Genomic DNA, 27746 nt, shown 5'->3' with positions numbered 1-27746 from the left:
TGCAGTTGGTACTAATGTTAGCCGACAGGGGGCGCTCACGGCCTTAAGACAGCGAGTGGACGTCGTTTGCTAAGATGCCTATTCTCTTGCTCGCTCGTTTTTTTAATGACCCACACGTGCGGTCAGGGTTCGGGGAAATGCCTCTTACAAGCAAAACACATGGAGATTTTTAATCTTATTTGATTTAATTTTGAAGAGCAGCCCACACATTTGTCCTGTTTGTCTTTGCTTTAAGATTGGTCACCTGGGGGCAGAGCTTACGGATGGATTTGTTTGTCTTTCACGCTTTGTCCGTCCGTCCATTCGTTCGTTCCGTTGTTGAGCAGAGTCCGTCCTCCATGTTGCCGTGGGACAAGTTGAAGGACAAATGGCAAACTTCTTTAAACTAACATCGTCCCCATTTCATTGACATCGATGACACCGATGGAGTGAGTTAAAAACAACAGTTTATGTCACACTCAAATTTTCGACTCAATAACTACCCAAAAAACGGAATTGAACCCTCGATCTCAGAACTCCGAAACGGGCGCGCTTTACCAACGTGAGCAAAAATCATGCAACGTAATGATGATCTAATTTGTATATATTTCTAACCAGTTTTTCCTTTGTCAGGACAAAGAAGTGTGCGTTTATGTTTACGCGAAGAGCTGTGATCGTCCGATCTACTATTGAAATCAGGTAAGCTAGTCACGTTATACATGTAGACTTAATGCTAAATTGTGCTCGAATATGTTATAATTTGCTAAACTGTGTCCTCTGAAATAATGCATAACGACTAATTGGGAGTTGTGTAGTTGGGTTACGCTATCGTTTTTGTGCAATTACACTGCTAATTAGCGACTAATATCCACTTGCAGCTAGCGTTAGCCTCGCTAGTTGCTAGTAGCATGCTAGCAGATACACTTGAACTTGGTACTAATTACTGCAAGTACAGTGTGAATCTTTAATGTGCACTTAGTTAAGGTAATAGTTAAGTAATAAATACGGTGATAGTTAAGATAATTCATTTTCTTTGTATTGACACTTGTGATTTCAATGTTTGTCTTTGAGGTTGATTTAAAAGCATTTTATAAGTGTTAAAAGGTTTTACGTCATTCATAATACGCAGCGTGGGATGTGAATTTTTGACTACTGTCAATCATAGACGATCAATTCATTTAAACCAGGTGGGGTGTCTCAGGTTTGCGTGCCATTGACAGCACTGGACGTCTATTGCATTTTGACTGGGAGGGGCTAAATGAATTAGACGGCGTGCGTGAACAAGGAAAATGCCCACATTCATCTAATACTACCACAAATTTCCTGGGTACTTTTGCAATTGATTGATGTAACAACATTTTTCTATCAATACTTTTTCCATACTTTGGACGAGCCTATCAAAGACACGTCGGCGGCGCGTGTTGCGGGCGGCGGAAGCACTTTGCTCTTCGCGCCTCATTTGGCGTCGGCGAGGAGCACGTCCATCAGCGTAAATCTTTCATGGCTGTTTTGTCGCGCTTGTTTATATGCGAGTGGCTGATTGAAATATTCATCGTGCATTTTGTCTTTGCCAGCTTAGACAAACGTCGGATTTTTCCAGCGCAATGAATGATTCACGTCAGTCACGCTCACTCATGCACCACTTAGTTCTTTTTTTGAAAATTTATTTATTTATTTTTGCCCCTGCCAAGCCACTAAAAGTAGACGTGGACAGGAATTATAAGGGAAACAGGAATGATTTTAAAGGTTGCCAGTAGCTAGATTTATCAAAAGTAGGGAACGTAAATCAGGGGAAACCAAAAAAGTTGTTTTTAAAGGGAAAAAAATATGTAATTATAGATTTAATTTATTTCAACTTCATTCAATGGCTAAACATACAACATTTTTTGATTACCTTTTTAGCTATCAATATGGAAATATCATATTTGGATATAATATTTGATGGATACAGTCATTTATTGCGAAATAATTTGGATTTGAGATGGGGTTTTTTCCGTAAGTAGTTATCGATGGGTTCCAAGGCCCCCAATACGACCCCCTAAACTCTTTAAAAAATAAAAGTACACTCATTGTGTATGAAATATGCGTTAAAAGTGTAAGCGAATGGTGAGTGAGGGAAGAGCCAGAGAGAAATGTTTGGCGGGGTTGCTTTGAGGCATCTTTTGTTGTTGTCCTTATGTAAAAACAAGTTTTGGTGGAAAAGCGGGAACATCTGGGAACTTTCCTGTGAGACGCTCACAACCAAAGCCTTTTGTTCCTCCTCTGTTGGGCCGCACTCCCAGATAAACGTCAGATTAGGAAAAAGACAAACGGCTCCCGCGATGACGAAGACCTCCTCTTCCTCATCCTCCTCCGTCTTTTTCTTCTTTTCCCAAAAGAAAAAGTCCCGGACCACGATGCGAAGCTCTCTCGTTTCCCGCAACGTGCGAATATTTCCCTTTCCACTCCCAGAAATCTTGATCTGGACTCCTTGGTTCATTTTGTGAGCCAATGGGGGTGCTGGAGCCTATCCCGGTGAGGGGGGGGTCATCCTGAATTGGTGGCCACCCAATCGCACAACTGTTTACGCTAGGTCACGTGTCAAAGTGGCGGCCCGGGGGCCAAATCTGGCCCGCTGCATCATTTAGTGTGGTCCGGGAAAGTAAATCATGAGTGCCGACTTTCTGTTTTAGGATCAAATTAAAATGAAGAGTATAGATGTATATTAAATTTCCTGATTTTCCCCCCTTTTAAATCAATAATTGTAATTTTTTAATCCATTTTTTCTGTGTTTTTAGTTCAAAAATTATTTTGTAAAATCTAAAAATATATTTAAAAAAGCTCAAATAAACATTGTTTTAGATCTATAAAAAACTGAATATTCAGGTATTTTAATCCAGTTCTTTAAATCCATGTATATAAAAAAAATATATTATATCTAAAATGGTCCGGCCCACGTGAAATCAAGCTGACGTTAAAGCGGCCCGCGAAACAAACCCGAGTCTGACACCCTTGCGCTAGGTGAAATTTAGCGTACAATAAGCTCGGCGTGCATGTTTTGGGGAGGAAACCGGAATACCTGGCGAAAACCCACGCAAGCTCGGGGAGAACACTCATTTCCCTTCCCGTCAGCAGGCCAACGCGCCCCGAGATACGAGCGCGCTCGCGGGAGAGTCCGATACGTGCCTCGATGGCGGCGCTTTTGCAAACGGAAAAGCGTCGGGCGGGAAACGTCGGCGCGAGTTTGCGGGCCACGCGAACGGCGGACGCTGATGCCTTGTGACAGCGTCTGCTAATTGGACTATATTAATTTAGCCGGGGTGGCCATGTTGGCGCAAAGCGGCGCTTGGCGCGTGAATAAGTGATGGCGGGCGGCGGGCGCGGCGCAGGCTTTGTGAATCATTTAAGGACACAATGTGCTAATTAGCGGCGGGAAAAAGGCAGCGCAAAGGAAAGGCGGGCGGGAGGGTCCGGGAAAGCGCCGTTCGCTCGCTCGCTCGCCAGCTTTCAGCCGCAATTAAGACGCCCGCCGCGCTGTCAGTCAGTCGGTCCGCGCGGGCGAACCAGCGCCGCCAGCGCTTCATTTATTCATCCACTGAGCAGATGCTGAGTGCGGCGGGCCTTTGGGGGGGCCCACTTGGATGGGAAATGGGGAGCTTTGTTGGGGAACTTTTCCTCTGCTGGGTGGGCTCCAGCCACCGCCAACAAGATGGAAACAAACAAAAGAGGAGCGAGAATGTGGAACCGACGGGAAAGAAAGAAATTGTATTTCGTAGTGGCAAAAGACCATTTTTGTTTTGCTTTTAGCGACGTTGCTATTGACAAGGAAGTGAGCACACGACTTTCAAAATAATGGAACGTGGCAGCCGGTCGCGGTAGCTCCGTCCACTCTTGCTCGTTTTGTGTTTTTACTGCTTTTCTGTCTTAATGATTTGATTTGGTGATTCTCAATGATCCCATTGACTTTGATTTGCTTTGTACTTTGTGCTTTTGCTTTGTTGTTCTGCGGCCTTTGCGACTGTACTGTCTAACTTATAACTATGCCTTTTCTTGCTACTGTCACAATGAAATTTCCCGAATACGGGATGAATAAAGTTATCCAATCCAATGACGTGCAAAATGCAAAACTTTTTTACAACGTGATGTTTCTCTCCAAATGGATCGTCACGCTAAGTTAAAATGGCTGGCCTAAAACGTTTTCATTTTTGTTCATGTAAATTGGTGAATTTTGGCATTTTCCTGGTTCACGCACAGCGTCTCATTCATTTAGCCCCTCGCACTCAAAATGCATTAGACGTCAATGGCACACAAAAAAAATGGCGGGGTAAACTAGGGAAGATTGGTCGCCCATTGAGAGCCGAGGAATGTATCAGGGCAACGCTATTGTCAATTTGAGCAATGTCAGCCTCCGCACTCAGTCCCCCCTAAGACCCCCCAGCGGATACGCCGCCAACTGTCAAATATATTCCCGCTCAGGCACGGCGAAGGCCCGCAACCGGCCGGGCGCCCCAGCGCACGCCGCCAAACGAGCGCCGTCGACGGGCCGCGATTTATGCGGCGGTGGCGGCTCCCTGTTTATGCGGGAAGCTGGCAGCCTCGTCGACCGGCGGTGGGGATTTATTTGAAAAATCCCCGACGGGGGGCGGCCTCCTCCTCCTCCTCCTCGTCCTCCACGGCGTCTTTGAGCGTTGTTGCGACGAGACGCCGTTTGACGACGAGCCCCCCAAAAAAAACAAAAAAAACGCGCGGCCTGGGACTCGCCGGCGGCCGCGAACGCCACGGATGGCGATGAGGAGGAGGAAGAAGATCTCAGATGGCTTGGCAAGCCTTTTGACGACCCCCCCTCCATCTTAATGTTAATTTCCCCAACGTCTCTGAGCGTGTTGGCACGGAGCCCTCTTTGTGTTCACTTTAGCATCGGATGAAGCGGCTTTGGCGCGGGCGGCTCTGGTCCATTTGCCCGTCAAGGTCCAAACGCCCACCCCTCCCCTCAGGACAGAGCCTGGCTCCGCGGGGGACGGGCCCGTCCGCCACGCTTGGGTCAAGGAGACGCCGACTTTGTTTTGGGCTCTCTTTGATGGTGGTGGCGTTGTTGGTGGTGGTGGTGGTGGTGTCGTTTGCGCAGTTTGGAGAGATATTTTTTGAAGAACCTTGACGATGCAAGACGTCCAATCACGTAGCTTAAAATTGAAAACTATTTCAACGAGTTCATCACTATTCCGGAATGAATACTTTCGTCCGCTGCCATCTCTCCCGCTTTGAATGGATTGGACGGCTCACGCCATCCATGGCAGTTTAATTTAGGGCACTTCTGTTTACTTTCCGCCATTGTGTTCATTTCAAATCACTTTTTTAATGTCATTTTTAGGACATTCCTGGTCACTCCCTGTTCATTTTAGCGCACTGTTATTTATCCAATCGATGAACATTCATTGGCTGCTAATCCCTCCCCTTCATTTGGACATTCTTTGTGTGATGCAGGAATGCTGAAAAATGATGCAAAATGGACAGTAAGGGACCTGTAAATGCTCCAAAATAAACAGGAAGTGATTCACTACCACCACAGTGACCCGTAAATGCCCAAACGCGACCAGGAAGTGACCCAAGATGAACAGAATGTCAGAACCCGCCTCCCACACGCCGGCAACAAAAAAAACTAGTCGGGGGCGTTAAGGGACCCCCGATTTTGCGCGGGAGGGGAGCCGTGGCCAACATTAGAGCGCAGCATGTGTTTGATTAAAAAAGAGGACGGTAACAAATGAGTTGATCACGTCGTTTAGCGAGATGGCGGCAAATGGTGATAAATGCGCGCCATATGCTGCCACTAAAAGAGCCCCTCGGCCCCCTCCAATTGAACAAATTGGACGCGACCGTCCTCCATCTTGAAATTTTTGGGCCACCATTGACTGCGATAGATCCCATAATAAAACGGCTTTTACCATCTAGCTACGTAGTTTCAGGAGTCATCCGTGAATCAATCGCTAGTTCAGTCGACATCCCAAAATTAATTCTTATATATCGACATTATATATATTTAAAAATTAAAAAAAAGATTTAACAAAAGATGGCGTCATGCCACAAAGCGCCAAGGCGTCTGTCTTCTTGTATCTTGCGGCCACGTCACTCCAAGGACGCTGCGTGGCGCTACGCTACTGCGCTATTGCGCTAGCCTAGCGCCACGGTGAGCGAGGCGGGGGCTTTTCCCCACGCGAGTGCAACTTTAATGAGGCGACAGCGCGGCTGCTTGACGATTCATCAAACATCTGCAACGGCAGATGCGGAGAGACGCCGCAGAGACGCGCCACGTCTCCGCCCATCTGGACGCCCACTTACAATGTGTGTGTGTGTGTCCCGTACTTCCTGCTTAGTGACTTTTGACTGCCGTTTCGTAACTGGCGCCATCCGCGAGTCACCTGGAGTCACTTCTACAAGTATCACCATTTTGGAGGGGGGTTGTTTCCATACTTGGGGGTCCGTGCGCCTTTGGTCGGGTAAATGAAGACCTGGAAAAGACACAAAATCAACACTAGGGCCCCAAAATCCACAGGAAGTGACCCATAAATCCCCCAAATTTACAGGTAATGACCCGGGAAATGCCCTAAAATCAACAAAAAGTAACCCGAATGGCCCCCAAATTCAAAAGAAATGCCTCAAAATGAATGGGTAGTGACCCAAAATCTACAGGAAGTGATCCCCAAATCCCCCAAATTAACAGGTAGTGACCTGGGAATGCCCTAAAATCAACAAAAAGTAACCCAAATGGCCCCCTAAATTCAAAAGAAATGCCTTAAAATGAATGGGAAGTGACCCAAAATCTACAGGAAGTGATGCATGGGAGTTTAGCACCCAGAAGCAGAGCCAAGCAATTTTTTCAGGATTTTTTTTGTTTCATGAATGAACTTTGGGATCAAAATGGAATGGATATTCAGTGACGTCTATCACCGTCAATGGGACCCAAAAATCTGAGCCTCCAAGGTTCAATCTGCAAACCCTCCCAAGCATAAACACGAAAGACTCCCACGCAATCCCAGGCGCGCACACATGTTGTATCCACTTTTTATTTACGGCATCTGGCGAGAAGTTGAGCGCGCTGACATGTTTATGGCGGTCATCGGCGAGGGGTCGCCGAGGGGGCCGCGTGCAGGTGCACCGACTCCATTTACAGGCTACGTTAGCGCACAGCTTTTACGAGGGGTTAGCGGCGTTAGCCCGGGCTCCCAGCATTAGCCGACCGCCGCGTTGCTAGGCGCCGTTGCCCAAAAAGCGGAGGGGGGGGGCGCTAGTTTTCCACCAGACGGCGGCCGTCGTGCGAAAGAGTCCAAGAGCGTTAGGCGATGACGGCTTTATGTTCGGCGTCGAATGTTTTTCCCACGAGAAATAGCTCAGGTGCACGAGAATGTTATCTGGGTCTGTCCGCTCACACGGGTCACTTCCTGTGGATTTGGGTCATGCCGTGTACGTTTTAAATCACAGAGTGATTTGGAAATGCTATAAAATGAAGAGGGAGAGACCTCAAATCAAAAAAGTCACCTGTGTTGGCCCTAAAATGGAGAGGATTTGACCCCAAATCAACACAAAGTAGCCTGTAAATCACCTCAAATCATGGAAAAGTGACCCTTGTTCTCGCCCGCCGTTCGCTTTTCCCGACGGCCGACGCATTAGCGTTTTTCTGCACGTGCACGCGGCGCAGATAAACAGGCGTGCGCGCTTGTCGCTGGCGCGCGCCGGCGGTGCCGGCGGTGGCCTTTCCTCTTCAAGCTAATTACGCCAGCTACCTTGTAGCGGCGTCCCGGCGGGAGGCCAACAACTGTCAGCGCAGTATTATTTTTGAAATTTAAACAATCATCTTACGCGCTCGGCTGCTAAGATCCCGGCCTTTCCTCCGCCTCCGACCTTCAGTAATTAATACCCGAGGGTCCATTATTGGCAAAGCCTTTATCCTGGGGGCCCGCCAGCCTCCGGCTCGCTAATTACGGCCGAGCGGCTAATCTCTCCCGCCCGGTGATTGACAGCTACGCCTCCTCGGCTAATTGCCTGTTGCAGACAACACCTGGTGAACCGGCGCGCCGGGGGACGCCCGGCCCGGCCCGGACTTCGCCGACGTCCTCCCGGGACGCGCCGGCTCTCCCGGCGCGCGCTCACGCGCGTGTTTATCGCGCGCGGCGACTTCGTGGGGCAGAAAAAAACTGTCTTTAACGGTAGTCGGTGTCCGAAATGGGACTCGACGTGGACCCCATTTGTCTTGTCGCTATTGTGCCGTGAATGGTGGGAGGGAATGAATGAACTTTTGATTGATTTTGTTTTTTTTGTGTCTTTTAGTGCCATTGACAATGACAGACGTCCAGTCATCCTGCCGTGGGAAGAGTGGACTTGGACAAGGAGTTGAAATCAATAGGCAATCATTCAAGTAAGGCAGAATCTGACCTCGGCTCATTGGTTGAATAAAAAAAGGCTTCTGTCGCTGACAAATGTGGCTTTTCGTAGACACGTCAGCGGCACGCGTGACCCGTCACGTGACGTGCGTCTGGGGAAAAGCTGACCAAGGGAGGAAAATGCCAACGCTCAGTCGCCAGCGGCGGCGGTGGCGCAACGGACGCTCCCGACCTCTGACTGGCAGCTCTGCAGATCGATGTAAATAACACACACACACACACACACACACACAGTCACGTTATCCTCACCATGGCAGCGCTCGGCTGGGAGTTTCAGGGCTACAAAATCAAAAGTTCATAAGATAATGGCCAATATAGCTACTGAACGTATAAAACACAAATTTGTGGGAAGCCAAACAGTTACAAAAAATGTCCTCAAATTAATGAGAAGCCAAAATGTTAAGGACATGACCCAATATCAATAGAAGTTGACGTCAAAATGGCGACCGACTAGCATGAATCACGGAAATTGCGTTCGTTATTAATCTATAATTTGAAGCCTTTTAAAGTAGCAAAAGGGTTGATGAGGAAAACAACGATCAAGCGGAAGCAAAGCGCCTCTTTTACGTCTTGTTGTGGACAGAAGGCCTTTTTGTAGCCACCGCTGGACACAAAGCGCCACTTAAGACTGCGCCCGCCATTAGCGCCTCGCTAATCCTGCAGTTCATTAGGCGCACTCTTAATCGGCAGGTCGGACGAGCGGCGCGCCCCCGCCCGGGGGGGGCATTAGGGGGCCTAATGCCCAAGAAAAGACCTGTTCTTTTACTGAGTTTTTTTGTCTTTGGCGGCTTTTCTGTCGCGTCGCCTCGTCGCTGGAGACGCCAAACACGGTCGAGGAACTCACTTTCAACTTTAAGGACATCCAATCATATGCCGGCCGTTAGTTGGACTGCCCGTCGGATTGTTTGTTTGTGGACGTTGTGTGTGGTTTTCTCTGGATACTCCTCCCACGTTCCAAAAAACAGGCTAGCTGGTTGAATGCTGTAAATTGTCACTAGCGACGGGCCGATGGCCCCATTGAATGGCGAGTGACTCCGAAAGAGTCCAGATCCACCTGTGGAGCAAGATTTGTGGGGCCGGTCGGTACTCGGTCTTTTGGTCGCCCGGAAGGTTATTGATAATTACCATTTAAATCGTTGCTCAAATTCCCTAAATACAAACCGTGAATTATTATTTAGTCATACTTCATGCCTTAATTATTAGACTAAAGAAAAGCTCCAAAACTTATTGTTTTTTGTTGGAGAACTTGTTAAGACCCTGACGGACGTAGCTTCTTAAAGGGACAACGCATGTACATACAAACTCTTATACGTCGGCTCAGTGAAACTGCTCAGGGCCATTGTTGGCTTTTATTGATGCATAGACTGTGTTGTTTTACCTTGTTTTGTCGCCGCCGGTCTTTTGGTCGCCCGTTGTTTGGGTCCGGGCGACCAAAAGTCCGGCAACCAAAAGACAGCGACCAAACGACCGCACACGTGTGGGGCTAATCCCCCCCCAAATATTCGTCCTGGACGCGAGGACAGATGTAGCGTTGCGTCAACACCGATGCTCGCTCGCACGTCCGGCCAGCACTTGCGTGGCTCCACTCAAGACAATCGTTTGCTCGTCGACGGAAGAGTTGCGGCTCGCGGGCCAACTCCCCGGCCAGGCGAGGCGAGGCTTGATTTAGGGAAGGTCGGCGGCGGCGGCAGCGGAAGGAACATCTGGACGAGTCGGAGCCGAATCGGCTTCCCGTCGGATGGCCCCGGAGAGCTAAAATGCAGCTTTTGCTTTTACGACGGGTGTTACGGTGGGAGCGTCGCCATGGTAACCGTCCTGCTGCTTCTGACCCCGCCCACCCCATTGCACCAGCCGTACATTGCCGTGCAATCTAACGTTATATCGTCTCCTCGGTAACCTCGCCGCTACCGTCCGCTATGGACTTGAAGCGAAAGAAATACAATATCATTCTCATATAGAGTCAAGTCGAGGGTCATAACTTGCAGTAAAAGTGCTCAAATGCTTTATAGTACATTTGTAGTTTGGAAGTAAAAGAATACCATGGAAGCATATATGTTTCTATATAAATATTCCTCCCCTTTCTCGGCCGCCACCGACGTCAATGGCGGAGATGGCCTGGTAGCCGGTTCTCGGTCCGAAGGCTTTACGGCCCCCCTCGCCGCTCCCCGGAGAGATCCCGCCCATTAGAGGCGCGGCCTCATAAATAAGATCTATTATCAGAGAAGATAAAGCGCAGCCACCACTTTTTATCATCCCTTTTTACGACTCCACGCCTTTAATTGCCGTGGACGGGCACCATCTTGGTCCTCCTCGCTCGGCCCATGTCGTCATCATCGAGCGCCCGCTAAAATACGGGCTTCCAAGTTGATGAAAAAGTAGTCGCCAGCGGCGAGACGTCAAGAAAAAAATTCCTACCTCGTTGTCCGTCAGATAGCCAGAGGAAAATCCTTTTTCTTTACAAAATGGCCGTAATATTCGGAGACGAAAGGGGGACTTATTCCCACGCTTTATGAACTCAAACTTGTTTGCATTAAATAAGTTCGGCATGTTTTTGTTTTTCCATGGATTCATTTTGGTATGAAAGCAGCGTTGCCTTTGTGGGCTAGTGAAACGGACACGTAACGTAGTACGCTAGCCAAGTTGCAAAAGTGGACAAAAGCTACGGCTCCATACTAATGGCCACCCGTCAACCTCGACCCAAGGTTTCCCTTATCAAACACGGCTAATGACCTCAATACTAAAACAAAAGCCTTGCACGTCTGAAATTCAACTGTGCGTGTGCGTAATACATATTAACCGCAGTTGGTTTTACCGTTTGTCATTTGAAAAAAAGGCATTTTATCACCATGTTGAATGTGATTGCCACGTTCAGTGTTAGTAAGATTCATCCCTTCTTTTCCCCAGCCGCTCAGCCTTTGTGAAATAAACTCATGTTCATTGGATTTTAAAATGTAATCTTCTCTATTTACTACCAAAAAAAAGCTACAAATTCATACCGTTGTAACTCTTGCATTTGGAGACATTGTTGATGTGTGGATTGTTGTGTTTTACACACTGGCCCTAAACGCACCGTGTGACTGACTAGCAGGAGGGTGGGACCAGTTTTTGATTGTTGATTAATGACGTTGAGGAATTGCTAATTTATGGTTCCGTTTTGAGATTGCTAGGAGAGGGTATTTGCTTTCGAAAAGTTTGCGGCGCTCCTACATTTTGTCATGCGCGCCTGCTGTGAGCTTTGGAAATTGTTGTACATCAGCCCAGTGTGTTCTTGAAGCCCGTGTGCGTGTGTGCGTGTGTGCGTGTGTTTGGAGCCGGAATGCAAGTAAAAGCCGCTTTGGCCACTCCAAATTCCATTAGGTGTGATTGAGGGTTGACATTTGTGAGCTCGGGGGGCAGGAAATAGTTGGATGCCGTGGGGAACGGCGTCAGCGGGACAAAGAGTCCGGTCCATGCCGGATCGCTCTTGGTTTTGATACAAAAAACGACGTCATCGGATGTAGTTTCCTTTTTTTACTCCTCCCATTCTATCTTTTTTTAAACAAAGATTTAATTTCCAACCATTGCCTTACCTAAGATGGCCGCCACTTGTCCCAAGACAACGATACATGTCCAATCATCCTTTTTGATGTAAAGTTTATTCGTAGTAGATTCTCCATCCATACGGATTGGACGTCTGGTGTCGTCAATGGCAACCAATGAAGTCAAAAACGCTTCTTATGGCTTGTAGAACTTTGCGCCGTCTCCGGCCGAGGTCGGATATAAATATTTCAGTGCTGGCGGATAGCCAATGCAGACGGAATGCGGCCATTTTTTTTCCTCCCTCGGCTTGTAATCGAGGCAAAATGCACGGAATCACTTATTTATGCGTCCGTCCGGAGTGGGCGGAGCCCGCAGCCTGATTTAAGCGAATCGCAGCGGAGCCTATTAGCCGTTAGCGGGCCCGGCTCCTTTGGGTCCGTCCACCGTCGCCGCACCTGTACCCCCCACACGGCCCGATTGTTGCATCGATTTCACGTCAGATGTTTTCGGGGGGCCGGGAGCCTTCTTTGGCGGGAATGCGGAGGGAGGGATCTCTTAATTAGGCCCAGGGATTTCCAACGCGTGGCTGCGGGTCAATCACGTCCGCCGTTGCCTCCGAACCACAAGCTCGCTCCTTCTTTCTAATTGGATCCTTTGCGTACGACAAAAACACAACTTAATGCTACATTAAAAAAAATAAAAAATTAAATGCTATATAATGTTTGCTATGCTTATGTACATTTATTTCATTTTAATGTTATTTTATTGGTGGTATAAAAAAACCAACTAAAATTTCCTCATTGAACGAACCAAAAATTGGCAAATGCGAGCCACTACTTCCCGACGTTTGCTAGCGCGCTAGCCACAGCACAATAGAACTTTGCGTGTTTTTTTTTCTTTTTCCCGTGGCCAAGGCGGAATCCCCTGGGAGGGAACCCGGGCGGAAGCGTGCGTGCGTGCTGGGACGGGCGCGCGTGCGCGTGCGCTAGCTTGTGTGTGTGCGAGCGTAATGAGATACATGACTTACATTAACCCCGCTGTGACGCTTCACAGGAGGATGAAGAAGAAGAGGAGCTCCTTCCTCCTCCTTGCTCCGTGGAGGGAAAAACATGAATGTGAATAAAGGTCAGCTGTCACACACACACACACACGTACACACTTGCACGCACACACGGAGCGATGCCACATATTCAACGTCCATCATATTCGGTGGGGAGTGAGGTTGGGGGGAGGGGATGACAGTAAATACAAAGAAATCTAATCTGCTTCCTATTAAATGGATGTCATCAATTGGGCGAAGGGTGCGATTAGGGAACGTCAGGGTCAAAGTGGGAATGAATGGACAGCTTCCATGAGTCACAATGCAGTCAAAGGCTGAATACATCCATTCAAAGCAAAATAGGTGAGCTTAACTCATTCGCTATTGCTGAATGGCTTTGACTTGGGAGGGTCGGCAGTGCCAAAACCAATGCTTTTTCTAAATGTATCCACAGCATTTATTTTCGTTCAGTCAAATATAAAATGGTATACAGTAATCCCTTGAATAACGCGGTTCATGTAGACTAGACGTGGCCGCAATAATCGCTACGTAGGGTCACCAAAAAGTTTATAAAAATATGAAAATCCACGCTGAAACTCGTAAGCGGAAGCCACTATTGCTACTAGGACTCGGCACTGAAGTTCAAAAAAAAGTTTTTAATAAGTAATAGCTGAAAAAAATCGCTAAATAGTGAATTTGCCATAAGGGAAGTGGTAATATTACCGTGGTAGTCGTACCTGTACTTTCGGACGGGCCACCCGATTAACGAGGGTGGCCGAGACCGTGTCCAAAGTTGAAAGAGAAGAAGGAAATCATCGGAATAATACGACTGAAAATTGGCACTTGTACTTTTATTGTTTTAATGTGGCACGCCAAGGGCCCTCTGGTGGACTCATTAGCTTGACCACTTTGACTTATTTTACGGCGCCCGCTAATTAGCGCGCGAGTTATGGCGGCAATCGGAGCGCTCCCTGTGACGGGCCCCGTCTCCGTCTGTCATTAACGCCGCAAGGACGGCGGCGGCGGCGGCGGTCAAACGTGTAAAAAAAGAACAATAAAAGTCTCCGCGTCCTCCTTCCGTTCGCTTCCTTCCAGGCGGGCCCGTAAAAAAAAAAAAAAGCCACGACGGCGTCTCGCCGGGGGATCGGGGTGGGGGGCAAACCGAGCCTGACGGGGGGGGGTGCCATGGAGGCGAACTTCCCCTTCGGCCAGCGACGGCCCTGCGAAAAGATAGAAGGACAAAAGGAAGTGCAAAGAACAGGATTTTAGGTCACTTCCTATCCATTTTGTGCCATTTCGGGCTCACTTTGTATTCATTTTGCGTCACCATAGATCACTTTGTTGTTGATTTGGCGTCACCTTCTGTTGTTTTTGGCTATTCCCAGGTCACTTCATGTACGTTCTGGGTTACTTCCTGTTCATTTTGGGTCAATTTTCGCATTTTGGGTGGTCAGAAATAATTAAGGAAACACTGAGTTGATTGAAAAATAACTTTAAATGGAGTTTGCCGTGATGTATGTATGATTTTGTTATGACTTTTGATTTTTGGTGTGGGTGGGTACAGAGTTGAGTGTTGATATTGTGACAAGGAGGAGTGTAAACAAAAGGCAAGCAAGGGTCGCCTGGAGAGCGCCGCCGTTGCGTCTCGTCGTCTGTTGTTGCAAAGGCGCGGGCGGCCATTAGCGGCCTCTTTAGTGCCGTCTAATGTCTTCTTTATGACGGCCGCGGCCTCATTAGCGGGCGGGCGGCCGGCGCGCCCCATTATTAGCGCCTTCATTGTTTTAATAAGAGCTCCCGCACTCCACGACTCCCGGTGGACGGGCGGGGGGACGCGGCGGGTGTTACCCACGACCGCCATTATGGCTCATTATTTGGCCCCCGTGTTTGCTATCTTATCACTTTAATACTAAAGTTTTCAAATGAATAATGATCCTCTGAATGAAATTGTATTTTTGTTTTATTCATGTTCCCTCATTGGTGGTATTATTCATGACCAAAACAAAAAAGTGTGACCTAATACCATTTTCAGATTAGCTCCAATTTTGATTTGAGATTTTTATATTTTTTCCTAGTGTTGTATCCATCCATGTTCAATTATTAAATGTTGGTTCATTGATTATACAATAATACTCTTTTTTTCGCCATCTAGGACCGAATGGTTGGCCGCCATTGACGACGATAAATGTCCCATCCGTTGGAAGTGGGAGTCTACTGGCGACAAACTCATTTGATTTCACCGCACAAGAATGAGTGGACGCCACGTGATTGAACCTCGACGAAAGAGTTGACAAAAGTAAGGTTTCCATTTTTTTTATTCATGTAGTTTCAATTGTTTTTGGAGTATCGATAATAGGCCAAAAATAGGAGTGTCACAACAACATTTTGCCAATTGAAATGTTACACTTAGTTCTCTGCAATGGTTTCCTGATACTTGAAAAATTCACACAAAGTGAAATAGTAGAACTAAATTCCTAATTGTAGAATATAAATTAGAATTAAGATCATAATTGTAAAATAGAAATTAGAATTAAGCTCATAATTGTTGTTCTAGGAAAAATGGGCTAAAGTCATCATTGCATTACAGAAGATTTAGGATTAGCTCATTATTGCGTTGTAGAAAATGTGGGCTATGCTCATAAATGTGTTCTGGACACTTAGCCCAAGCATTAATTGTAGCATAAAAATTTGGGGCCAAGCTGGTCATTGCATTGTAGAATGTTTCTTTATTTTTCCCCCACAATCCATCTAGTTGTGAGACATTTGTCATTTGTTGGGGGGTGCGATTGGTCACCCAAATTCAAAGTATTGACAGATAAATCCAAGTTTAATCAAATCCTGGTGACTTAAGTATATAAAAGTAGCATTGCACTCATTTGATAGGAGGTTGAACCTCGTTAACCCGCGACAGACGGACAGACAGACAAACAGACGTATGATCAACGCTACACTTAGCATGTTAGCACGCAACATCAAACTAAAGTCTTCTCATCAAGCTTTGCAATTTCAAACAAATGTTTGTAGTTTTAAATCAGATTCCCTGATTGAAAAGTGGCAGACAAAATGGTCGGCGGAGACGCCACAATTAAAACATCTTTTCTCTTTTTTTGTTTAGCTTAGCTGGTGCGCGTGTGCGACACAAAAATTGTTTACAAAAAGTGGACAACAAGTTTAGAACAATGAAGTGACATACTTTTTTTTGTACAAAATCTTTTTTTTAGAATATCTAAAAGACAAGTTTGGACGGAGATTACCCACAGAAAATGAAGCTTATACTGAAAAAGAAGCACGGTAAGCGCAAGAAGAAGAAGAAGAAGAAAAGGGAATGATTTTTGCCAGATAGTTTCTTCCACGTTGGAAGACGTTGATTGGTGGCCGGCGTGACGCTCCCGTTGGGGAAAAAAAACTTGCCGGAGAGCGAGGAATGATGGCTGAATTGAAGATTTCCCCCCGCCTTTCCCGTCTGGACGGCCTGAACTCCGACAAGCGTCATGCAAACACACAGAAGCGCTCCAGTTCCCAATCGGCCGACCCCGTTCCGTTGTCATCGGGAAAAGTCCGTCGGGTGACGCCGCCAAGGATCGTCGAGTGAGGGGCGGGGCCGGGATTTCACATGGGCGGGACGATGAGACCGGCCATCGCTGCCAGGAGAGAGAAAACAAATAAAATGAGCTTGCTGGACCCATCGCTGTTGCCATGATGTCAAATTTCAAGTCTGTTTCCTGAAAAGTATTCCATACTGACAGGTTTGTTTGTTGATTGGCTGCCATTCAACAGCAAATGCTTTGACATTGATCGAATAAGCCAGTTTCAATGTCAATGCATTGACTTTGATGGGGACGTTGCCCCTACCAACATGGCCGCCTAATTGGAATTAGGTAAAGAAAGGTCTTTTCATGCGTCTGCTATCAATTGGGGGGGCAAAATATTTTTTTGCCAAAATCGACATTTGTACTACAGCGCAGGTGAAAGAAGCATTTCGCCTGTCGCTTAAGACCCTGCCCAAGTTATGGATCAACTCTCGACTCTGAAAGCCGGCGTGGTGGGGGTGGGGGCAAATGCTCACCCTGGAGGCCGCTGCCATTGCCGGACCCCCGGGCGGGGGGCGGGGAACTCTGCGGCCGCACCACGGGGGCGAAGGCGCTCTTCTGTTTAGTGGCGGGAGAGAAAGAATGCACGCCTACGAGAGCGGAAAAGCAGAGGAAGACCACGGGTCAGGAAGGCGGAAGCGCGCTGGGACGGGACGGCAAAGGGCCCGCGGGACCCCTCGTTTGGGGCAAAGTTGATCCATAACTTGACCAAAGCAATATTAGTGTCGCTCGGGGCCAATACGTTAAATTGCCTTCATCGGTGTTGGAGGTATGCGCAATAGGTACTCTTCACGGTTGCCCTACCCAACATGGCCGCTAGCTCGCGTGGTCCAAATCAGCGTCCTGTCAATTTCAGGGAATTTAGTAGAATGACACCCCAAGGTGGCCAACGTTTGCTGAGATCTGGCGCTAACCAAAACAAAGCGATCGGCCTCTTACCGGCGTAAGCCGAGTTGGCGGCGCCGCCGCCGTTGATGAAGCCGGGCGAGGCGGGCACGGTCAGGTTGCTCATGGCGGTGGCGTAGCCGTTGATTGACGACGTGATGCTGTTGTAGTTGGACTGCTGCGGCGTGGAACTGGGTGCGTAACCGCGAGGCGAAACGCTGCTGGAGCTCCGGGAGTAACCTGACAACAACCAAGCCAGCGTTCACAAAATGGCTTCCCCGGCCCGTGTGGCCTTTGACCTAAAGCCCCCACAATCCAAAATATGTTGCGTTTAATGGAACACAGAAAAATACTTTTGGCCATGCCCACGGAGCTACAAAAGGGCAAGGTTGGTTTGAAATGTTCAATCCGTATCGGTCGGTCAGCGTCCTCACCCTGGTCGGCCTGGGACGCCTCGGAGATGTTGCCGAAGGAGTTGACCCCCATCATTCCCGAATGCGCCGGTAGATGACCGTGGCCGCGAGGGACGCCGCTGTACAGCGCCTCCGTCAGGTCGGCCGCTCGCTTCAGAATCATATCCTGGTGCCGGCCGGGGTCAGAGGTCAGTCAAAGGCCGCCCGAGTGGCCAATGGTTCCACCCCGCGGCCTCACTCACCTGGTTATTGTGCGGCATGCCGTAGAGCGCCTCCACCAGGTCGGCCGCTCGCTTCAGCAGGACTTCCTGTCGGGGAAATGGGTAGGAGAAAAAAAAAGTGAAGATGTGCGTGACTCATTTGGCTCACCGTCGATCTGGCGTGTCGGAAACATGCCGGGGGAGCGTTCGTCTCCAAACTATGGTGTACTGGAGGCCTTTTTTTCCCACTGCTGCGCATACGTACTTCAAAAATGATCGCTGTGCTGTCCGTCATTTGGCACTTGGCCACACGGATGAAATAAAAATAATAATAATGCCAAGTCCCGGAGGAAAAGAAGCGGGAAGGTGGAGGCCTCTGCTGGCCTTCCCTTGGGTATTGCAGCCCCTCTTCAGAGTGCTGAGCAGACTGACTGGATTAGCTGGCGCTCCCGTCCAAAGCGGTGCCGGCCGGCCGCTTTTTCCACGTGGCCGTCTGGCCTTTGTGAGCCACCATTGAAATAGCAGCAAACTTTACACTTACTCCCCATTCGATTCAAATCAAAAGTGCTAAAAGCAAGAGAAAGGGTGTAACATAGCTCAAACAATAGAGCACCTGCCAAAAGTAGTCGCTTTGATGCTGACGTTTTGCAACTTGTCACTATTCCGGTCTGTAGTAGGCCAGTTGGTGCCAAGTAGGGAGGTGGGTTGGTCACTTAGCTCAAGCAGTAAGTGTCCGCTTGCAATGTGAAAAGAAGTTGGTTCATCTTGCAACTTCTCACTTTTCAAGTGAATTGGAAATGTAGTAGTAGGCCAGCCGGTGCCAAGTAGGGAGGTGGGTTGGGCACTTAACTCAAGCAGTAAGTGTCCGCTTGCCATGTGAAAAGTAGTTGGTTCGAAACCGACGTCTTGCAACTTCTCACTTTTCAAGTGAATTGGAAATGTAGTAGGCCAGCCGGTGCCAAGTAGAGAGGTGGGTTGGGCACTTAGCTCAAGCAGTAAGTGTCCGCTTGCCATGTGAAAAGTAGTTGGTTCGAAACCGACGTCTTGCAACTTCTCACTTTTCAAGTGAATTGTTAATGTAGTAGGCCAGCCGGTGCCAAGTAGAGAGGTGGGTTGGGCACTTAGCTCAAGCAGTAAGTGTCCGCTTGCCATGTGAAAAGTAGTTGGTTCGAAACCGACGTCTTGCAACTTCTCACTTTTCAAGTGAATAGTTAATGTAGTAGGCCAGCCGGTGCCAAGTAGAGAGGTGGGTTGGGCACTTAGCTCAAGCAGTAAGTGTCCGCTTGCCATGTGAAAAGTAGTTGGTTCGAAACCGACGTCTTGCAACTTCTCACTTTTCAAGTGAATTGGAAATGTAGTAGGCCAGCCGGTGCCAAGTAGAGAGGTGGGTTGGGCACTTAGCTCAAGCAGTAAGTGTCCGCTTGCCATGTGAAAAGTAGTTGGTTCGAAACCGACGTCTTGCAACTTCTCACTTTTCAAGTGAATTGGAAATGTAGTAGGCCAGCCGGTGCCAAGTAGAGAGGTGGGTTGGGCACTTAGCTCAAGCAGTAAGTGTCCGCTTGCCATGTGAAAAGTAGTTGGTTCGAAACCGACGTCTTGCAACTTCTCACTTTTCAAGTGAATAGTTAATGTAGTAGGCCAGCCGGTGCCAAGTAGAGAGGTGGGTTGGGCACTTAGCTCAAGCAGTAAGTGTCCGCTTGCCATGTGAAAAGTAGTTGGTTCGAAACCGACGTCTTGCAACTTCTCACTTTTCAAGTGAATTGGAAATGTAGTAGGCCAGCCGGTGCCAAGTAGAGAGGTGGGTTGGGCACTTAGCTCAAGCAGTAAGTGTCCGCTTGCCATGTGAAAAGTAGTTGGTTCGAAACCGACGTCATGCAACTTCTCACTTTTCAAGTGAATTGGAAATTTAGTAGGCCAGCCGGTCCCAAGTAGGTAGGTGGGTTGGGCACTTAGCTCAAGCAGTAAGTGTCCGCTTGCCATGTGAAAAGTAGTTGGTTCGAAACCGATGTCTTGTAACTTCTCACTTTTCAAGTGAATTGGAAATGTAGTAGGCCAGCCGGTGCCAAGTAGAGAAGTGTGTTGGGCACTTAGCTCAAGCAGTAAGTGTCTGCTTGCCATGTGAAAAGTAGTTGGTTCGAAACCAACATCTTGCAACTTCTCACTTTTCAGGTCAATTGGAAATATAGTAGTCCAGTCGATCCCAAGTATGGAGGTGGGTTGAGAACTTAGCTCAAGCAGTAGAGCATCCACTCACCATGTGAAAGATCGTTGGTTCGAAACCGATGTCTTGCAACTTGTCACTTTTCAAGTAAATTAGAAATGTATTAGGCCAGCCGGTGCCAAGTAGAGAAGTGGGTTGGGCACTTAGCTCAAGCAGTAAGTGTCCGCTTGCCATGTGAAAAGTAGTTGGTTCGAAACCAACATCTTGCAACTTCTCACTTTTCAAGTGAATTGGAAATGTAGTAGGCCAGCCGGTGCCAAGTAGGGAGGTGGGTTGGTGACTTAGCTCAAGCAGTAAGTGTCCGCTTGCCATGTGAAAAGTAGTTGGTTCGAAACCGACGTCTTGCAACTTCTCACTTTTCAAGTGAATTGGAAATGTAGTAGGCCAGCCGGTCCCAAGTAGGGAGGTGGGTTGGTCACTTAGCTCAAGCAGTAAGTGTCCGCTTGCCATGTGAAAAGTAGTTGGTTCGAAACCGATGTCTTGCAACTTCTCACTTCTCACTTTTCAAGTGAATTGGAAATGTAGTAGGCCAGCCGGTCCCAAGTAGGGAGGTGGGTTGGGCACTTAGCTCAAGCAGTAAGTGTCCGCTTGCCATGTGAAAAGTAGTTGGTTTGAAACCGATGTCTTGTAACTTCTCACTTTTCAAGTGAATTGGAAATGTAGTAGGCCAGCCGGTGCCAAGTAAGGGGGTGGTTGGGCACTTAGCTCAAGCAGTAAGTGTCCGCTTGCCATGTGAAAAGTAGTTGGTTCGAAACCGACGTCTTGCAACTTCTCACTTTTCAAGTGAATTGGAAATGTAGTAGGCCAGCCGGTGCCAAGTAGAGAAGTGGGTTAGGTACTTAGCTCAAGCAGTAAGTGTCCGCTTGCCATGTGAAAAGTAGTTGGTTCGAAACCGACGTCTTGCAACTTCTCACTTTTCAAGTGAATTGGAAATGTAGTAGGCCAGCCGGTGCCAAGTAGAGAAGTGGGTTGGGTACTTAGCTCAAGCAGTAAGTGTCCGCTTGCCATGTGAAAAGTAGTTGGTTCGAAACCAAAATCTTGCAACTTCTCACTTTTCAGGTCAATTGGAAATATAGTAGGCCAGTCGATCCCAAGTATGGAGGTGGGTTGAGAACTTAGCTCAAGCAGTAGAGCATCCACTCACCATGTGAAAGATCGTTGGTTCGAAACCGATGTCTTGCAACTTGTCACTTTTCGAGTAAATTAGAAATGTAGTAGGCATGCCGGTGCCAAGTAGAGAAGTGGGTTGGGCACTTAGCTCAAGCAGTAAGTGTCCGCTTGCCATGTGAAAAGTAGTTGGTTCGAAACCGACGTTTTGCAACTTCTCACTTTTCAAGTGAATTGTTAATGTAGTAGGCCAGCCGGTGCCAAGTAGAGAGGTGGGTTGGGCACTTAGCTCAAGCAGTAAGTGTCCGTTTGCCCTGTGAAAAGCAGTTGGTTCGAAACCGACGTCTTGCAACTTCTCACTTTTCAAGTGAATTGTTAATGTAGTAGGCCAGCCGGTGCCAAGTAGAGAGGTGGGTTGGGCACTTAGCTCAAGCAGTAAGTGTCCGCTTGCCATGTGAAAAGTAGTTGGTTCGAAACCGACGTCTTGCAACTTCTCACTTTTCAAGTGAATTGGAAATGTATTAGGCCAGCCGGTCCCAGATAGGGAGGTGGGTTTGGCACTTAGCTCAAGCAGTAAGTGTCCGCTTGCCATGTGAAAAGTAGTTGGTTCGAAACCGACGTCTTGCAACTTCTCACTTCTCACTTTTCAAGTGAATTGGAAATGTAGTAGGCCAGCCGGTGCCAAGTAGAGAGGTGGGTTGAGTACTTAGCTCAAGCAGTAAGTGTCCGCTTGCCATGTGAAAAGTAGTTGGTTCGAAACCGACGTCTTGCAACTTCTCACTTTTCAAGTGAATTGGAAATGTAGTAGGCCAGCCGGTGCCAAGTAGAGAAGTGGGTTGGGTACTTAGCTCAAGCAGTAAGTGTCCGCTTGCCATGTGAAAAGTAGTTGGTTCGAAACCGACATCTTGCAACTTCTCACTTTTCAAGTGAATTGGAAATGTAGTAGGCCAGCCGGTGCCAAGTAGAGAAGTGGGTTGGGTACTTAGCTCAAGCAGTAAGTGTCCGCTTGCCATGTGAAAAGTAGTTGGTTCGAAACCAAAATCTTGCAACTTCTCACTTTTCAGGTCAATTGGAAATATAGTAGGCCAGTCGATCCCAAGTATGGAGGTGGGTTGAGAACTTAGCTCAAGCAGTAGAGCATCCCCTCACCATGTGAAAGATTGTTGGTTCGAAACCGATGTCTTGCAACTTGTCACTTTTCAAGTAAATTAGAAATGTAGTAGGCCAGCCGGTGCCAAGTAGAGAGGTGGGTTGGGCACTTAGCTCAAGCAGTAAGTGTCCGCTTGCCATGTGAAAAGTAGTTGGTTCGAAACCGACGTTTTGCAACTTCTCACTTTTCAAGTGAATTGGAAATGTAGTAGGCCAGCCGGTCCCAAGTAGGGAGGTGGGTTGGGCACTTAGCTCAAGCAGTAAGTGTCCGCTTGCCATGTGAAAAGTAGTTGGTTCGAAACCGATGTCTTGTAACTTCTCACTTTTCAAGTGAATTGGAAATGTAGTAGGCCAGCCGGTGCCAAGTAAGGGGGTGGTTGGGCACTTAGCTCAAGCAGTAAGTGTCCGCTTGCCATGTGAAAAGTAGTTGGTTCGAAACCGACGTCTTGCAACTTCTCACTTTTCAAGTGAATTGGAAATGTAGTAGGCCAGCCGGTGCCAAGTAGAGAAGTGGGTTGGGCACTTAGCTCAAGCAGTAAGTGTCCGCTTGCCATGTGAAAAGTAGTTGGTTCGAAACCAACATCTTGCAACTTCTCACTTTTCAAGTGAATTGGAAATGTAGTAGGCCAGTCGATCCCAAGTATGGAGGTGGGTTGAGAACTTAGCTCAAGCAGTAGAGCATCCACTCACCATGTGAAAGATCGTTGGATCAAAACCGATGTCTTGCAACTTGTCACTTTTCAAGTAAATTAGAAATGTAGTAGGCCAGCCGGTACCAAGTAGAGAAGTGGGTTGGGCACTTAGCTCAAGCAGTAAGTGTCCGCTTGCCATGTGAAAAGTAGTTGGTTCGAAACCAACGTCTTGCAACTTCTCACTTTTCAAGTGAATTGGAAATGTAGTAGGCCAGCCGGTGCCAAGTAGAGAAGTGGGTTGGGCACTTAGCTCAAGCAGTAAGTGTCCGCTTGCCATGTGAAAAGTAGTTGGTTCGAAACCAACATCTTGCAACTTCTCACTTTTTAGGTCAATTGGAAATATAGTAGGCCAGTTGATCCCAAGTATGGAGGTGGGTTGAGAACTTAGCTCAAGCAGTAGAGCATCCACTCACCATGTGAAAGATCGTTAGATCGAAACCGATGTCTTGCAACTTGTCACTTTTCAAGTAAATTAGAAATGTAGTAGGCCAGCCGATGCCAAGTAGAGAAGTGGGTTGGGCACTTAGCTCAAGCAGTAAGTGTCCGCTTGCCATGTGAAAAGTAGTTGGTTCGAAACCGACATCTTGCAACTTCTCACTTTTCAGGTCAATTGGAAATATAGTAGGCCAGTCGATCCCAAGTATGGAGGTGGGTTGAGAACTTAGCTCAAGCAGTAGAGCATCCACTCACCATGTGAAAGATCGTTGGATCGAAACCGATGTCTTGCAACTTGTCACTTTTCAAGTAAATTAGAAATGTAGTAGGCCAGCCGGTGCCAAGTAGAGAAGTGGGTTGGGCACTTAGCTCAAGCAGTAAGTGTCTGCTTGCCATGTGAAAAGTAGTTGGTTCGAAACCGACGTCTTGCAACTTCTCACTTTTCAAGTGAATTGGAAATGTAGTAGGCCAGCCGGTGCCAAGTAGAGAAGTGGGTTGGGCACTTAGCTCAAGCAGTAAGTGTCCGCTTGCCATGTGAAAAGTAGTTGGTTCGAAACCAACATCTTGCAACTTCTCACTTTTCAGGTCAATTGGAAATATAGTAGGCCAGTCGATCCCAAGTATGGAGGTAGGTTGAGAACTTAGCTCAAGCAGTAGAGCATCCACTCACCATGTGAAAGATCGTTGGTTCGAAACCGATGTCTTGCAACTTGTCACTTTTCAAGTAAATTAGAAATGTAGTAGGCCAGCCGGTGCCAAGTAGAGAAGTGTGTTGGGCACTTAGCTCAAGCAGTTAGTGTCCGCTTGGCATGTGTAAGGTAGTTGGTTCGAATCCAGCAACCAACGACTGTATTGTGTCACTCTTTGCAATTCTCAAATTGTTTATTGAGGTAATGAAAAGGATAGATATAACTTCCAATCACTTCATTTCAGAAGTCACTGTGGTCCGGTGGCAAAGACAATGGGTCAGAACTTCAGGTGGACTCAAGTTCAAATCCGGAATGAGTTCAATTCCACTCTTTGCAATTCTCAAATTGTTTATTTAGGTAATGAAAAGGATAAATATAACTTCCAACCATGTATAGGCGGGCAGCCTCGTGGTGTAGTGGGTAAGTCACCTGCCTGCGACGTGGGTGTCGAGGGTTCACGTCCCGGTGTCGCCAGTCAACGACTGTATGGTGTCGGCAGTCGGCCGAAGGCCGACTGTCGAACGCCACCAGGAACCCCCCCTCCCAACTGTCTTCCGGTCAGCCGAAGGCTGACCGGAAATATTGTTTTGCTGAAAAAAATGACTAAGTCTTTATTTTAATGAAAAAAGGTTGATCCATATACTGAACTACATTGTGTAGTGATCGGTCAAACGAGAGCGGGATTCGAACCCCAGCTGCCCACACGGCAGTCAGGTGAACAAACCTCTACGCCATGAAGGCCACACTTAACTTTGTCATCATTGGAAAGTCTTGACTACACATGGTTGTTTCTATTTAAGGGGGAAAATGATTCCCAACCAGGTTTGGAACCACACCTGCCCACATGGCAGTCAGGCGACTGAACCTCTACAATGTAGAGGTGAACATGTAGAGTCTACATCATGAAATGGCCACACTTTACTTTGTCATTATTGGAAAGTTGGTCACTTATCTTGCAACTTCTCACTTTTCAAATAGAAATGTAGTGGGCCAGTCCGTGCTATAGTAGGGAGTTGGGTTGGGCATTTAGCTAAAACAGTAGCGCACATGCTTACCACGCAAAAGGTAGTCGTTTGATGCCCTTTGAACATGTGTAAATAGATGGTGAGCGAGCGCCAGGCTTCTTCTCCCCTTCCTCTCCTTTCCCTTCCCTTCCCATCGTCTCTCAGTTGAAAAGGATTGGACGTCGGCGGCTGGTGATTTATCTTAGTTAAGAGCTGTCTGATGACTCCTCCTCGCCCTGATCGTTCCTATCCCCCACCTCATTAAGACCTCCGCACAAGGAAAAAGAGAAGGAGGAGCCTACAGGGTGTGCTTTGTTTATGGCTGTGTTGGGAATCCCCCCGGCAATTTCCCAGCGCTTCCTCGCTTAACGTATCCCACAATGCATCTTAAATTCCTAAAGAATTCGTGTGGGCATTTAATGCTCTTTTGCTTCCCAAACTTCCACCTTGGCATGTTTTGGTCACTTCCTGTTCATTTTGGATCATTTTTGGACACTTCCTATTCATTTTGGAGCATATTCGGTCACTTCCTATTCATTCCTGTACATTTATGGTCATTGTCAGGTCACTTCCTGTTGACTTTGTAGATTTTGGCGAGGCAAACGGGAAGCGTCTACCCGGGCGACAAAACGTTTCCCCACCCGTCGGCACGTGAGATGAAGACGAAGGCATAAATATTCATGGCTGACGAGGAGACGGCGACCGGTCGCTCGGTCGTTGGGCGATTAGCATCAATTTCCAAAGAAAGCGCTTTGGCGGCGTGTCGCCGTTTGATGAATGACTTCAATTTGGCGGCCGCGTCCACCGTCGCTGCGCGTCCGCCCTCGTCGCCGACAAAGGCAATCTGCCGCCCGCCTCCGCAATAGCGCTCGCCGTCAACTCTCACCCCACGCCGCCTCCTTTTAAACGGCAATGCTTAGACGAGGCGCGTCAAACTGCCGCCGAGATTCGTCCGGCCCACCGCCTCATTTAATATAAAATGATCAAATCAAATGGATCTGCGGGGGGGGGGGGGGGGGGGGTGTTCTACCCCACCTTCTGTCTGTTGTTGGCTGGGATAGGCTGCGGCACCCCCGCGAACCTCACAAGGGAAATGAATGACTGAATGAAATTGATGTCAAATTTCTCCAAAAATCCATGCATATTAACTGATTTTTAGCAAAATTATAATTTTTTAAAATAAAAAAAACAAACATTTTGTATTAAACCTACATTTTAATAAAATATCTAAAATTGGCTGAATAATAGTACGTTAACATAGAATTTAATCAAGTATGTTTCGCACCTAATTATGGATTTAAAAAATAAGAAATTAATTTTTAAATTAAAGTGTTTTTCAATATGCTGAACCATAAATGCCCTGAAATGTGGCAAAATGTACAGGAAGTGAGCCAAAATCCACAGCAAGTGACATTCAAGGGAAGCATTTTTCAGTGGCATTAGTCGAATTTGACTGACCTTTGGTAACCTCTCGGGGTCGCCGGGGTGGCGCGGGATGACCTTCTGTAACCTCTGGAAGCCGTAGTCGATGGTGGGCTCGTTCAAAGCTGCCGCACAGACAGACGGAAGCATTAACGGAGACGCACGGCCAAATGACTCCCCGCTAATTCGGATCTTCGGCGGGGAAAAAAAAGGAGCGCTCCCACTCCATTAATCATATAACGCTGTCAAATTTGACTTTGGGGACAATTTGTCAGAGGGTCTTTGTCGGCGTTAGCGCTTGTAGCCGCTAACCGTGATTGACAGCCGGCGCATTGGGCGGCGGGCGCCGGGCGGCCTTCATGAATAGCGAGCGAGCGGCCGGCTATTAGCATTAGAACAATATTTGTTTGCCTGGGGCCCGAAGACGCTAAATCTAATTTGTCGCAGGCGGAGACGAGAGGCGGCAAAACGGGGAGCAAAAATAAAGAAATAAAGGAATAAAAACGGCGAAAAGACGACCGGGCTGACAACGCCGCCTCGGATGCCGACGCGCCACCCGTCGACGGCGTGATCCCTCCGGGACTTTTTGCGCAAAACAATCAAGCCCCTTCCCAAAATGCATTTCCTGTCGGCTCGCCCCCGCAGCCGGCAAGGTGACCCCATCTGAAACGCGGGCTTAAATTATGGGGACCGCCCTCGGACGGCCAATTGGAGCCGGCGGCCATCAAAAACCTGGTCTATCGTACGCCACGGAAATGAAGTGCCAGAGAATGGGCGGCCCACCATGCATTTCTCGGCCTCTTTCCGCTCGGCGGCCAATCGGCCGGCGAGTAATTGGTCGCGGCGTCGGGATTCGCTGTGGCCGTCCCTCGCGGCGCTTCTCGCGGGCGGACGTTTCGTCCACTTGGTTAAGTCGTTCGTCCCCAGCATAGCGCCCATAAAGCACCTTGACGGCGGCGCGGTCACGATCCTCCCCGGCGCACCAATTTGCTGT

General features: G+C 48.0%; 1 protein-coding gene and 1 long non-coding RNA gene across 9 annotated transcripts in view; one reads left to right on the top strand and one right to left on the bottom strand.

Annotated features, from left to right (window-relative positions):
- The first annotated feature begins 42 nt into the window (after positions 1-42).
- LOC144082255 (uncharacterized) lies at positions 43-16597 on the top strand. Its single transcript, XR_013303211.1, has 7 exons — positions 43-541; positions 613-678; positions 8278-8365; positions 8443-8589; positions 12963-13034; positions 15098-15241; positions 16167-16597. It is a non-coding gene; the product is annotated as an uncharacterized LOC144082255 (long non-coding RNA).
- The window catches only part of LOC144082252 (transcription factor COE3), a 28977-nt gene continuing 16473 nt past the window's right edge, over positions 15243-27746 (bottom strand). For 6 of the 8 annotated variants that reach the window (XM_077609259.1, XM_077609262.1, XM_077609263.1 and 3 more), the window contains 6 exons: positions 26789-26877; positions 18076-18141; positions 17855-17999; positions 17475-17660; positions 17012-17125; positions 15243-16586 (listed from right to left, as the gene is read on the bottom strand). In XM_077609259.1, coding sequence (XP_077465385.1) covers positions 16555-16586; positions 17012-17125; positions 17475-17660; positions 17855-17999; positions 18076-18141; positions 26789-26877 — 632 coding nt within the window. In that variant the 3' untranslated portion in view covers positions 15243-16554. The remainder of the gene's footprint in view (positions 16587-17011; positions 17126-17474; positions 17661-17854; positions 18000-18075; positions 18142-26788; positions 26878-27746) is intronic. The other 2 variants (XM_077609260.1, XM_077609267.1) reach the window with 1 other exon arrangement.

Source organism: Stigmatopora argus, chromosome 9 (assembly GCF_051989625.1).
Source record: "Stigmatopora argus isolate UIUO_Sarg chromosome 9, RoL_Sarg_1.0, whole genome shotgun sequence".
Classification (NCBI taxonomy): Eukaryota; Metazoa; Chordata; class Actinopteri; order Syngnathiformes; family Syngnathidae; genus Stigmatopora; species Stigmatopora argus.
The sequence above is the reverse complement of the archived record's forward strand: the minus strand, read 5'-3'. Positions and strand labels throughout refer to the sequence as shown.